A 14886-nucleotide genomic window follows, 5' to 3' on the forward strand; every position below is an offset into this window, starting at 1 on the left:
GGTCGGGTATTATGTTTGGAAAGCATTTGTTCATGTACTCTTAAATCTTAATTATTTTGTATTAATTAATATTGAGATAACTTTTAATCATTTTAGTCTAATTTGTACACCATATACAAGTAAATTCTGATCCAATAAATCAAATTGGGTCGGAATGAAATTAAAACCAAATTTTTAGAACAATAAGATTGAGGGAGTTCATATACCGGGTCTAAATTGTTTTTTAAATAAAAAATACTTGACAAGGAATTTGTTCAAGTAAGCTCATCATCAATGTCATCATTTAATACATTATCCTCAAAATGATCATGATCAAGATCAAAAAAGTACAGGCAAGATGAGCCATTTTAGTAAAAAATATACACACAATTTACTAAATATCAACACCAAGAAGATTAATGAGCATGGACATCAACGGCAATACGTAACGCTTTTCCAACAGGAAAATCTATCTTCTCTTCTTCTTGGCCTTCTTCTTCGCATGTTTCGACATTGCTTGTCCTTTCCCTTGGCTTATCTCAACAGCTTGACCGCCCTTTTGCTGTTTTCCAGGAGCAGCAGCTGGAGAGGCATCCATCTTCCCCTCCTCAGTCTTATTATCATCATCATTTCCTTCCTCTGCAATAGTTGCCTCATGATCCTCAGGGGATGTCGTGTCTTTTTGAGGAATCAGTGAACTCAGAAAGTACTCAAATACTGGCTTTCCTGATAACAGCCTTCTTGCACTGTCTTCGACCAGCAACATATTATCTTTCAGATGTCCGCTGAAATAAGCATACCGCCAAATGATTAGTATACAGGAAAACATATGAACTGAAGTACGTTTAAAGTGTAGTTAGTAACCTGACAAATGAATACATAAATAGACAATCAAAGAACGGAAAAAAAGGAGCTACTATGAGGCACAAATTACAGGCCAACACAAAACAGTTGCTTGAGTTCAGAAGTGTTATCTTCAGTAAACGTATATAGTTGCTTAAATTCTGTTGTGACAATCGGCTATACTGAGATCAAGCCTTACACGTTCATGAAAAAATCATAATAAAGTGTATCTTTAAGTAACACTACTTCATATATATTGAATTAGATTAGAAGTTTGAACTGACCTATCCAAGGCTGCTGATAATAGCTGTAACTCAAGAAGCAGACAATCACCTTCTTCCTTGTACTCATCAGTGCAAGTATTATGTTCCAATGCAATGGATATTGCATTCGTCAGAAGGTCATATATTTTGTCAATTTGAACCTGTAAATTGAAACAAAGATCATTATATACAAGAACTCATATATTAAAACCAAAAAGATGAATGCCTATTTCAAAGAGAAATTCAGAATTACCCTAATCTTTGGGACATTAGACACAAATCTATTCCAGCTTTTGTCATCCTTGTTTTCTACCAGCTTGAACAAATCAAAAACATCCCATAAATCACCATCTTGGGGCTCAGCACATCCTTCAATCTTCTTTTCAGGTGACATGGTGCTGCAAGTAGTACCCGATTTAGTATCAGTGGCATCGACTTTATCTTGACAAGCATTCGCCTTGTCTGGGAATAGGATTCTGAGCAGGTCCTCTTTACTCTGGCCAACAATATCAACAGAAATGGCACCCTTGCAGAACACTTTTGAACGGGTATTTCCAATCCTTACCACAACCAGAGGATCATTAATTGCATTAAATGCTTCAGCGACAGTATTGCTGATGCCAACCTTCTGACTTTTGTGAATAGCATTAGAGAAGTCATATGGTAATTGCTTGATAATTTCCCAGCCTAACACATCTTGAAGTTCCTGCAAATAGCTATTAGAGTTCAGATGAACTAAGCACATTAGAACAACTAATCTCAGTAGCAGCACAGGGAAATTCTCCTTTGCATTGATGCCAGATTTTTTTACCCATAGCACCGTTTCAGCTCTGTTCATAAGAAGCTGATGAAGTATGCGAGCCAAAAGGAAATAAGTATCTCTCAAAAACAAAGAACCGGATCTATCACTGACAGACACCCAATTTTTGCTGAAATTGGTATCTCCTTCAGAATGGATAAAACTTTCAACAAGAGATGATCTCGTTGTCATTAAGATGCCCTGAAACCCTAGAAGGGAAAACATTAGGCGGTCAACTAGATATAAGAAACAGACAGGTGATATGTAATCTCTTGTCCTCCAATCTGCATCATATACATCCCTTACAGCCCTCTGAAGTTTGCAAGCAAGGGACTCTGCCAGTTGAGTTTGAGCATGAGCCGCAGAACACTGAGAAATGACCTGAAGAAACGGCTTCCAAGGAGAATCGGCATCAAGTCTTCTCAAAACCATTTGTGAAGATGCAATTTTACCCTTAGGTGAACCGAGAAGCACCATGGACACGCGTCCAAGCTGCCTAAACGTCATTTTATCAGTCCCCTGGATGTTTGCTGATATGACATATTCTAGTATTTTCCTTGAAATCTCTACCTCCCTCAAAAACATCATGTCTATGCTAACAGATTTTTTCCAGTCCACAGGAAACACACAATTAAAGTGTTCTGTTACTGAAACATCAATGTATCTCTGCAGCAACCTTTCATCCTGAGATCTCAACTTCACAGGTTTATACGAGGATAATATCTGTGCAATTTCATAAACATAGAGGACTAGCCTAGACGTGCTAAAATCTGACACTGAACTCTTCCGAGGGTTCTTCCGTAGTGCTTCAAGAACACTCAACACTTTCATGCCAGTAGAAAATAACTCCATGGACCAATGGTTGTGTGCAGCAGCTAACAAGTGCTCTGTACCAACCCTTAACATTTTCCCAAATTTTTGGAAATAACTTTGGTCACTATCTTTGATCCAATCGGCATCAGGGTACAGGCAAATATAAACTGTGCTCGTACTAGAAGATAGTTTCCGAACCCCAAGGTAGTTTAAACAGAATTCACCGAGTTCTGCGATATCATTAGTTTCACTTACCTCTACTGCCCCAAGGAACTTAATAACGATCTCTTTCCACGAGTTCCAAAAGTAAATTAATGTTTCAATCGAGACCTTGTTTCGGGAAATCCTTTCCAGATGCATGGCTGAATTCTCTGTGATGTCCTTTCCCCGTTCATATTTGGAAGCATCCACCTGAAGCATTAAATCCAGAATTCTTTTAGTCGATAGTATCACCCCTCTCATATTGTTTTGACGTTGAGAGATGGTCAGCAATTTTTTCATCTCAGGCAGAGAAAAGTTTCTGTTCATGAAAATCAGGCTATCTGTACAAGCAGTTTTATAAAGATCACGTGGCTTGATATTACGAGCAGAGGCTTTGGCTTTCATTAGCAGCTCCTCCATCTGCGGGAAACTTTTTAACGGCCAACCTTTACCATCAGCCCAGAGACAACCGGCAAGAGTGTACCACAAAAGAAGTTCACATGCTTCCTTGTAAAGCCCACCCTTTTCCAGTAGATCAGCTTCAAGCAGAAGCTCTCCTCTTTCCCTTGCAATATCAGCAGCCTTTAAGAAGTTACCTAATTCAAGCTCCAAATCCAGAAGCTCATCAAGGCACCCCAAATTCTTGAGAAAGGTTTGCATGGCCTCCTCAGAATTAAAAGCCTTTACAAACTTCATCATCTCAATCTTATCATCCTGATCATACAGAGAACGAGCACAATTTTCTAGGAACACTTGTTCAATCAAGTCTAATTCTCCACCCGTTTCCTGGTGTTTCCAATTATGAATGAACTGTAGACCTAAGTCATACAACTTCCCTTCCGAGCAAGACGAAAGGCACTCTGAGAAAAGATTACACTTGGCAAATACCTCAGCAGCACGCTCATGATGCCCAGCCAAGGCTCTTTCCCTTGCAATATCAGCAGCCTTAGAGAAGTTTCCTAGTTCTACTTCCAAATCCATAAGCTCATCAAAGCACCCTACATTCTTGAGAAATGAGTGCATGGACTCCTCTAAATTAAAAGCCCTAACAAATTTCAGCATCGCTACCTTATCACCCTGATTATGTAGAGAATGAGCACAATTTTCTAAGAATACTTGTTCAATCATGTCTAAATTTCTATCCATTTCCTGGTGTTTCCAATATTGAACATACTGCAGGCCTAAGTCATACAACTTCCCTTCAGTGCAAGACAAAAGGCACTCAGAGAAAAGATTACACTCAGCAAATACCTCAGCAGCACGCTCATAATGTCCAGCAAAGGTGAAACAGTCACCAGCTTTTTTAAGATTAGGAAAATCACCCAGCTCAAAATATATTATACCTGAGAAGATACATGCCTGAGTCAATATGTGTAAATCCCAAAATATTATAAGGATAAATCACATAAAAAACCAAGCATTATTTGCATTTCCAAAGAAAATCACATCCAGTAACAAGACAATCAGCTCGCATTTTACATACATATTTGACACACAATGAAATGAAATAATGTAATAGATGATTCACAATCTGAGCTGAAAAACGTTAAGTTTAGACAAAACGAAGGCTACCAAAACAGGTATACACAATACTTCTTAGTAATCTATTAGAATCAGCCAGTTACCTTTTACAAACTTACATAATGACAATTAATATATCAGCAAGCTGCCTTTCGTTATTCTATATGTGAGTACATTCCCAATTTCCCGTGATTTCTGGTTGCAAACTACCAAATGCTTTCCCCTCCCTTATACATAAACCAGTACAATCAAACTAAGATTGACTTTAGTATTTTAATAACCAACAATTTCAAAGCTCTAAAACAGCTATGTTATTTTGTGCTACAACTGTTACAAGGTAATAAGTAAGATGCAAAAACGAAAAGGATTATATTCCAATTACTATTTACAGGTTTCAGAATTGAAAGCAAATCAATAAACAAAATAAAAGATTTGGATCAAATTTCGGCATCTTATATACATTGATATGTTTTGGAACAAAATCATTTTATTTTTATTGTGTAACATATAATAAAACCATTCAACAAATACTCAGCACTAGATTGGAGTTTCTGACTTCATAGCCTTAAACTTGGAATTTTTTGAAAGAAAATAGAAGATCATTCAACCTCCAGAAATCAGTGGGTTAAAACAGGCTGTATCATAATAATCATATGTGCCTCTAGATCCCAAAAGAAGTGGGTTTAATATAAGACTCAGCAAGTAAAAACAAGTCATATCCCAAGGGCAAGGGCATACCTGCTCTATCATATTCTTTCAACTCATAGAAGCAATCTGCAGCTTTCTGGTAGACATTTATGCTTTCAAAAAGCTCAGCAGCTTGTCTGAGAATGGTAGAGGCTTCTTCAGGATTCAAGAGATAAGTTCGATCAGCAGCTGCCTTTAGCCCAGAAGCTTTAGCATATGTTTCCCAATGCCTATCACCAGCTCTTTCAAAGCACATTGTAGCCACCTCATAGTTTTCAACTGCTAGCAACTGCAGATTAAAACAGAACAATCATTTTGTGAAGGAAAGATATCATCAAAATTTTAGAGTAGAAAAGTGAAGTGTCTTTTATGTGTAAAAGAAGGAATCATGGCGCATCAAAGTTTGATCAAAACAGACAAACCTTTCTTCCCCGAGCTTTCCACTCCTCTGGACTGCTTGCGACTTGCATTGCACGTGCAAGTGAATCATCCAATTGCCTGATCTGAACAACACATAACTTCTTCCAATAATCAAACATAGGTTTTGAAAGATCCTCTTTGTTCTCACAAATCCATAATCTTTGCCGTGTGCGAGTGATGGCAACATATAGCTGCTTCAGTTCAGAGCATAATACATTGTGCTTTGCAGAATTGAAATTGGGAAAGGACGGTTGCAAATTTGTATCAAGCAGATTCTGCAACTTCATAAACTCATAGATCACTCTCCATTGATTTTTTAGTGGAGACGACCCAAAGAAGTTGTACAGGAGGACATCCTACAAAGGCAAAAAGCATAAATTACAATGTAATTGAGAGTATCATTGAAACTCGTAGTTTTACAAAAATATTCTAATTTCATTTACCTGAAATTCCAACCCTTTGCACTCAACTATTGTTAGCACAAGAGCATGTTTCCCTACATAACTTGATATTTCCTTTCGATCACAATCATCCCGCACAAGTATCACCTGCTCAGCTCCAAAACCCACAAGATTACTACTACCCATATTGCCAGTATTGCCAAAAATTGTGACAATAGCATTCTCATCGGACCCAGACTCAAGCAAGATTGGAGCTTCTCCAAAGATAAGACTATTTTCAGGTTTCAAAATGTCAATAGAATGAGGAAAGAAATGATAAATAAGATTTATAACACTTTGTCCTAACTTAAGTATACCAGCATGGGTACGAAAGTTCTGGCTCAATTGAAAAATCTGAGAAATCTGTCCTCTCATTTGGCTTCCACTAGCCCCATCATTTCTTTCTCTCGTCAAAAACTCTTTGTAGAACAAACATCTCACATCCTGAAACCGGAAATCAATCCCCCTTGCAATTGTCTGAGCTGTATCTCCAGAAAAAATAAAACCTTCATCCACATTTCTGCAGACGTATTTAAACAGGGAAATCTGTCTCATTGTCAAGTCCTGAACTTCATCAATATAAACAAAATCAACTATATCACCAACATATCTTTCACGCTTGAGCCGCCTATGAAGATCATTCACAAAATCTGATATATCAAATTCTCCTCTTTCGCATTTCATCTTCTCATAAGTCAGGAATATGTCATATATCATCTCTCTCCTTTGCTGACTTAGAGTTGATGTTCGCCCAGCAGAGAGAAGAAGATAATCCTCTAAACTAAGCTTACCATCATCAGTTTCTCCTGTTTGTAGACCACCTTTAATGATAGAGATTATCTCAGTAAAAACTCTGGAGGAATCAAGCTTCTTGGTAAGCTGTGAATTGAAGTGGGGCCAATAAACCAAACTAAATTTCTCAAAGTTGACCTCTTTCCTTTTCATAAGGAAAGTGATGGATGTACTGGTATTTCCTCCGTAAGAGAGATCTAGATCACCATGAAATCTTTCAAAGTAAGAACTACCTAATGTACCGTCAAGCATGAATAAAAACTTGTTAAAAGTTAACACAAGAGGGTATGACTTTGGATGAACTTCAACAAATGAGTCTGGGATACCACTAAACTGCTCGCTGTCATCAATAACATCAGCATCAATGGGGTCACTAGCCAAAGAAGAACTCTCCTTACGAGCAAAACTGCATGACAAAAACGGTAAACATTTAAGGGGCAGAACCAGTAATACAGAAGAATTAGAATAAAGCAAACACTAGCATGCAGCAGAGCTTAGAATTAGAGAGCAACATATCAAGTCTATATTATAGAATCAATCTAACAAAGTCAACAACTGGCTTAACAAATAAGTGGTGAAGGAATTAAAAATGGTGATAGTCTGATATATGAATCAAAAATGACACCGGCCACACCACCATACACATCAAACAAAGAACCAGAAAGGGAGCTAGAAAAATCAAGGGAGGACACACTCCACCACGTACCTTTTAAGATGAGAAACATGTTGTTTTATGGCATAGCAAAGTTTAGGACTAACAGTCACAAAAAGCTGGCGTAAGACATTTTCACTTGCTGCATTCTCATTGGAGTGGGTGACATCCACATTGCCGGAATCTTTATTTACTTCAACCAAGCCTTCAACAGCCATGTGATGCAATTGCTCTTTCTGATATAATTTCATCGTTAACACAGTTGTCTTTCCAGTACCAGAGCGTCCTAAAATAAAGGAGCTTTTTGGGTGAAGAATTATTTGATACTCCTCATCCGTTACTTCAAAGGGCAAGTCCAAAGCTTTACCATCAGCATCAGACAGCAAATGACCTATTATGCCCGCAGAGAGAGAGTAAAACTTCATCAACAACAAGCTTTCGCTCACTTTGGCATTCTCAGCATAACATGTTCCATCCAATTCACCATCAGTAGCAGTTGTTGACTCAGCATAGTTGCTCTTAAATCGGACAATGTCAATTGACTTGCTCCAAGTCCTTGGTACCTCTAGCTCCCTAAATCCATTAAATAAGATTATAAAAAAAAGAATTAGAAAGAGCTTTAAAAATCAATGTTTTTCAACTCTTAAACAAGGAAGGGATATCTAATTCAAGAGATAATAGAGAGAAAGGCATACCCCTCAAGACTACGTTCTTTGCAACGACCTAAGAAATCATCAGTGAAGGCTCCATATATGCTATCAAGTCTTTTAACCAGCTTTGCCACATCTTCCAATGGCAAAACATCCCAGATCTTCAGCATTTGGACATACTCAGAATCTTTCATGATATCATTCGTGCAAATAATGTAGCGACCTTCAACTTTGTATTGTTTGACAATTTGTACACTACTCTCACAAACAGGGTCAGCTTTGAATTTCTTCGGTCGCCAACCATTTGAGAGTTTCACAAGCAGATTCATAACTGATTTTTTTGCCCGGTTTGAAGGAAGCTTTGAAAAGCTTTTCACAAAATTGTCACTAAACAGAACCTAAACAACACAATTAAAATGTGCTATAAACTGTTAAACAATCTGAAGATCCTGGAAAACAGATACATCAACAGAAAATGGAAGAGAAAATACCTTCCACCTGGCACTTTTAAAAAGTATACTATCCTTATTAAGCAAGTCATCAAGTTGATTAAGCTCTTTCTTGATATCTATCATTGCTTCAGTCAAGCTCTTATCTTCATCAGCATTGAAAAGACAACGACGCTCTCTAGCATCATAAACTAATCTTTTCCAAATTGAATCACTTAAAAAAAGTGTTTTTTGATTTCCAAGTATCCAAAGACAGTGCCTGAACATAATGAACAAATTCATAGAGTTGTCTTATGATGCAGTTATAAAATTTTAAAATAAGAGATAGAGAAAGACAGACAAAAATGAGCAACACGAATTCACAGCCATACCTTGCCCTGGTAAGAGCCACATTCATACGTTGAGAACTTGAGATGAACCCAACTTCACCAACATTATTAGACCTTACTGTTGATATTATTATGATATCCTCCTCTCCACCTTGAAAACCATCAACAGACTTCACCTTCACTCCAAAATTTTCAAGTTTTTCATACCTTTTCCCTAGCAACTCCTCAATCGCCACAACTTGTGCAGCGTAGGGTGATATTACACCAATGACAAGCCTTTCAGTTGAGTGACGCCATGCTGTAAAAGAAAGCAAATTGTGACGATTATTTGATCAGACTGAAATATTTTAGCTGCTATCATAAAGAGACCACCCAGGAGAGAGTATACCTCCTTCGTATTTTTTCAAAAAGAAGGAAAGACAAAAAACAGAAAGAACTCCAAGGATAATATACATAACTAAACAAGGAATGGTGTCTACTCGTAAACTCTCCTCAAAAGATTGAAAAGAGGCTCTAAGAACTCAAACATTCTATCTCAATCAGTCTCAAACAGGTTAGTTTAGCAATCAGTCAACTAGCACCCGTCAATATAAAATTTGTTTCATTTCATGATAAAAAATATCTAGTTTCATGCAAAAAAGGAAGGGAAAAAAAAAAAAAAAAAAAAGCACAGCACCATAATAGCAAGACAATACTCAAATGATCAGCAGCTAAAGGGCATATTATCCACGCAAATTATCAAAAACATACTCTTGTAAAGATTATGCAGAATTTTAGCCACAACTGCAGCCTCAACCATATTTCTTCTACTACGTCCATCATCATCAACCTCCTCACGCCCCTCGGAAACATTTATGAAAGAATAAGGCCCATACATGAGCGCTGGAAGATATTGTCTCTCATAGCACTCACTCTGGACACTAGGAGAATCCAAAATTTGCTTAAGATAAAATTCAGAATTAGGAAAAGAACTAATTGCAGGGTGCATCCTGTATTGCACATTTAGCAGGTGTTTTGGCCAACCCAGCAAACTCAGTCTCTGAAATAAGCTTCGTCCAAAACCAGCATCCTTGGATATCTGCAAAAAAATCATATAATATTATATGCGGCGACTGAAAGTTAAGTGAAAAGGAAAAACAATAGTGATTTGACCTTCAACATACCTCACTCTTAACCAAAGCTGGCAATTGGCATTCATCCCCAAAGAGAATAGCATGCCTTAGACCAGGCAGTTGCAAGGGTATCGCTGATTCGCATTCCTTCAATTGTGCAGCTTCATCTATGACCAAAAGACTTAGCGGCTCCATTGGTGTAGTGTAGAGCTTATAAGAGCTGGAAGCAGTGCAAAAAATTAAAGATGCCATCTTAAAACAGAGTTCCATTATGGATTCTTTACTCATGATATTCGGAAAGAGAGCACCAAGAGATTTATGCAGAGTTTGAAGGATGGAAATGCACTCTCTCCTATGTGCTTCAAGCAATGGCATGTTGTTAAGGCCAGCCTCATCAACCTGAGAATCTTCATCTTCCCTTGATGAAAAAAGTTCCAACAGTTCTTCGGAACGCAATTCACATTGAAACAGCATCTTTTCAAAGGATTCAAGCAGATTAATGAGAAGGTTCATGAACTCAAGATTGCGTTCTCCTATGTAACTATTTGAGACATGAGTGCATAAAAGAAATATACAACACCTGACAGGTTGTACAGCAGCTTTAAAACGATTTCTGACAAAAGTAAGAAATGGTTCAATCTGGGGTACAGTAACAACTTCATCAATGCTTTGATCCTTCGCCTTAATCAATTCATTTTCCGCGTAAACATTATAGTGAGAAACACAATCCTCAAGGAAATTAAACAGGGATGGAAAACAACTCCTCCATCCAATTAAAGGCGCAAAACACTCTGTTAACCTTTTGACACGATAGTCAAGGTATATATCTTCTATGTTTGAGCCTACCCTCAACCGATCTTTGTTTCCAAACAGAAGTATGTCTCCCAAAGGGTCTGATGTTCCTACTGAATTCCTTTCAGAAGAATTCGTAATTAGTTCTAAAAGGCGACCAGCTACTTCTGTGATGGCAACATTTGTTGGAGCACATATTAAAGTCCTAACATTCAACCTCCTCAGAAAATATAGTAGTGTACCAAGGGTTTTTGTTTTGCCTGTCCCTGGCGGGCCCCAGACAAGTTGAACCTGAGACGTGTGCTCGCATTGTGTTGCTTGCAGTGAAGTGAAAACAGCCTCATATTGAGATGTATTCAGACTGGAAGAAATCTCCATACAAAGATCTTCAGACAAGATGCTACACTTACTGGATTCACACGAATTATGATCCTGCAATTACAATTTATTTCAGTTTAAAGGCTCATTCTAAGAAACAGGTATATTCAGAAGCAACTTGTCATAAAGGTCATGTTAGCCTGTTTGTTAATCATCTAAAACCTGCATGTTAAATGATGTAATTGTACACTAAAGGCACTTGATAAGCTAGAAATAACACACAGGAATGATGTAAATTATTATCTTCTACTATTAATATCTTAACAAATATTATATGCTACTTGCACTTGGCTCCCTAGTTTTCAATATACAGTACTCTAATGAAAACCTTCAACTCATAAGGCCAGCAAACAGATTCAAACCATTTCAACTATTTTAACACTTACCACAATACTTTGTAAAGCTCCCTGGATGATCCTCACATTTTTAAACATGTGAAGGGCATTCCAAATTCTTTTATGTGTTGTGCTATTCATCAAGAATACCAAAAAATGAGAGCTAAAGCTGTCATCTATCTCCTCTATGTCCCTTGATGATATAACTTTAAAAGAGGTTGATGAACCATCATCATCTATCTCGTCCTCAGAGTTATTTTTGGAAATATTTGTGACTGATGCCAGAACCCATGTTTGTGCCAGCACTTGCAGATCATATATACTTTCAGGCCGAGATTTTGCAAGAACAAAAATATCACCGGGCAATGTTTTGTATGGCTCCTTGCCTCGGTCATTGTACCTGTTTCTCCATTCATCTATTTCAACACTATACAGTAATCGATCACGCTTAATTTTTTCACAGGACACTATTTCAGCATACGGTGCCCTTGAAATGATCTCTAAACTTGAACGAAGATCAACCCGTGTCTCTTCTAATAGTGGGTAAACAAAAGAGCTAAAATACTCCATTACTGTTTGAAATGAATCAGGAATCTGCATGATCTGAAAAGAATTGGAGACAAATGGCCTTAATCAGTTTTTGTTTGATGAAATTAGTTTACAGATTAACTTTGACACTAAGTCAGTGCTAATAATACATATATCTGATAATACTCCAACATTGGAAAGTTGTAAACACGACACAGTTAACAAGATTCCACAATCAGAGTACGCCATTACCTGATATATGCAATCAAGAAAAGAAACATCAAAAATCTTGCTGAAGTAAAATCAACAAAATACTTACAAAATTTTATCACAGTAGAACAAGATTTTAGCATTAAATTACTTTTACAGCCTCTTACTGTGTGAGTCCATTTAAGCAGACATATGGGACAATAACTATACATGTTATAGACAAAATCCAATATCAATCACTTTGTACGTGAGACATACATTGGAATTAAGTGGTGCTCCGTTTTGCATAATAGTAGTCAAAATCTGAAGCCAATGATCTTGAACTGACTCGAAAATGATATAGAATGATCTTTAAAACTAATCTGCACAAGAGATTGTCTACCAAAGTTGAAACCAAAAACCTTTCACTTGATCAGGGACAATTCCAAATTTCTAATACTCCTATATGGAACATTGTTTGATTTATGGCTCCCTAAAGTGTATAATAAGTTGTCATTGTAGCTATTACATCCCAAAATGTTAACTTTCTATAAATGGAACCTTTAGTTTTCCCATATAACTATATAAGATATAACCGTATAAATGGATAAATTTTGTTCAAGAATCTACTTCCTGTTGTCATATAAACACTTTAGATTGATCCCCAAATGTATGACTTCTTTAAGCCAACCAAATGACCCACCCAGCAAAGTCATTGTACTAGTATAAAACTTATCAAATACAGTCTAACAAATACATAGTAGTATTGATCCCTTCGTTTTTTTTTTGTCAATAAAAAAATGTGGTTTAAGAACAATCTTGAATACATGGTTGAGTTTGCAACTACTAGTAATCGGAATTAAAAAGTAACATCCCCTTAGGTGACTAAAAAAGCATCAAAAGTGCCCAAAAAAACCAAAATTTATACATTCAATTAGCTGACGTTTGTGTAATTGTGAATGCATACGTCTAAGTGTCTAACCCCTAAAGTTTGATTATCACTCTTGATAAATATAAATCATAAAAATTTTATTATAATAAAATTATAAAAGTTTATTAAAGTCAGGGAAATTCACCACCATGCTAAATTCCAATTATTTAGAATTAACTAGTGTACATAAAATATCAAATGGGGCTTCCAACCTTCTTTAATTCCTTCTCCATATATATGAGGTGGGTCCACAACTCCACACTCGAGAAGGTTCAAATATCCGCAACCTAATCCTAAGCCCCTAAACCCTAACTCGTAAAAACAGCTACGGCCTACCCCGTATGAGTAAGGGTCTAGAGAGTTCAAACGTACACAACCTTATCCCAAAATCCCTAACCTTAACTCATAAAATTACCGGCCGTCAAAAATGAATCCGATATAAAATTCAAACCCGAACTTGAAATGATGAATTCCATCAACAGTCATTACTTATCAGGTAATGGTAAACACAAAATCATAAACAAATTACTCAAGCATAACCACCATTTATCAAACCCCAAAAAAATTACTACTACAGTACTACCCAATACCCATCATATAAAAGCAAGCACACCCAGATAACATTATAATAATTAAATTCATATCAACCCATTAATAACAAAGTATTAAACACAAATAATAATTATAAATATAAAATTCATATCAACCCAATAATATCAAAATCAAAGTGATAAACACAGCAAGAATTTTTGGACCATATAATGATATAAGTACAGTTAGAAAAATATGGAAAAAAAATAAAAGTAAAAATTACCTTTTCACTATAAAAATGATCATTGAAAATGTCATCAATAGACCATTTAAAAACCATATCAAGAAAACTAGCGTTACTCGCAATTCTGTCATTTGTATCATCAGGCGATAAACAAGAACCCTCCATCATCATCAACAAATAACTGCAATAAAATCATCAAATGAAACAATATATTACGAGTATAAATAAACAGATATATATAAACCCATTTCAATAAATATAACAAAAAAAGATTTCTTAACCATAAAGGAAATTAAAGGAAGTAGTACAAACCACTATAAAAAGAAAACAGTAAAAAAGTTGCGCAGGAAGAAGAAAAGAAAACCCAGTAGAGTAAGAAAATGTACTGCAAATCCCTACCTTATAAAAAGTGGGAAAAATCTCTTATGAATAGTGTGAAGACAATAATATCCTCAAAATGTTAGTTTACATATATGCCCTCAATTCATATTAGATTAATTACCCTTTTATTTTTTCCTCTTTTGTTACTCTTAAACGCTCCTCCTATCTTCAAAAAAAAAAAAAAAAAAACGCTCCTCCTTCCCTAGCTTCCTCCTCTGCCTGTCTCCTCTATTGTCCCTACCTTATAAAAAGTGGGAAAAATCTCTTATGAATAGTGTGAAGACAATAATATCCTCAAAATGTTAGTTTACATATATGCCCTCAATTCATATTAGATTAATTACCCTTTTATTTTTTCCTCTTTTGTTACTCTTAAACGCTCCTCCTATCTTCAAAAAAAAAAAAAAAAAAACGCTCCTCCTTCCCTAGCTTCCTCCTCTGCCTGTCTCCTCTATTGTCCCTACCTTATAAAAAGTGGGAAAAATCTCTTATGAATAGTGTGAAGACAATAATATCCTCAAAATGTTAGTTTACATATATGCCCTCAATTCATATTAGATTAATTACCCTTTTATTTTTTCCTCTTTTGTTACTCTTAAACGCTCCTCCTATCTTCAAAAAAAAAAA

General features: G+C 36.3%; 2 protein-coding genes across 2 annotated transcripts; both read right to left on the bottom strand.

Moving 5' to 3' along the window:
• Nucleotides 1-211: 211 nt before the first annotated feature.
• LOC145615702 (uncharacterized) lies at nt 212-9293 on the bottom strand. Its single transcript, XM_081670759.1, has 11 exons — nt 9227-9293; nt 8881-9136; nt 8552-8768; nt 8106-8458; nt 7465-7983; nt 5970-7164; nt 5529-5882; nt 5158-5395; nt 1339-4241; nt 1107-1246; nt 212-764 (listed from the first exon to the last, which is right to left on the bottom strand). The coding sequence occupies exons 1-11, from the start codon at nt 9291-9293 to the stop codon at nt 449-451; spliced, it is 6558 nt and encodes a 2185-aa protein (XP_081526885.1). The 3' UTR covers nt 212-448.
• Nucleotides 9294-9326: 33 nt separating this feature from the next.
• Nucleotides 9327-14886, bottom strand: LOC145615150 (uncharacterized). Its single transcript, XM_081670222.1, has 4 exons — nt 13918-14886; nt 11507-12058; nt 10002-11174; nt 9327-9916 (listed from the first exon to the last, which is right to left on the bottom strand). The coding sequence occupies exons 1-4, from the start codon at nt 14047-14049 to the stop codon at nt 9542-9544; spliced, it is 2232 nt and encodes a 743-aa protein (XP_081526348.1). The 5' UTR covers nt 14050-14886; the 3' UTR covers nt 9327-9541.

The sequence above is a fragment of the Chenopodium album genome, chromosome 25 (assembly GCF_948465745.1).
Source record: "Chenopodium album chromosome 25, dcCheAlbu1.1, whole genome shotgun sequence".
Classification (NCBI taxonomy): Eukaryota; Viridiplantae; Streptophyta; class Magnoliopsida; order Caryophyllales; family Amaranthaceae; genus Chenopodium; species Chenopodium album.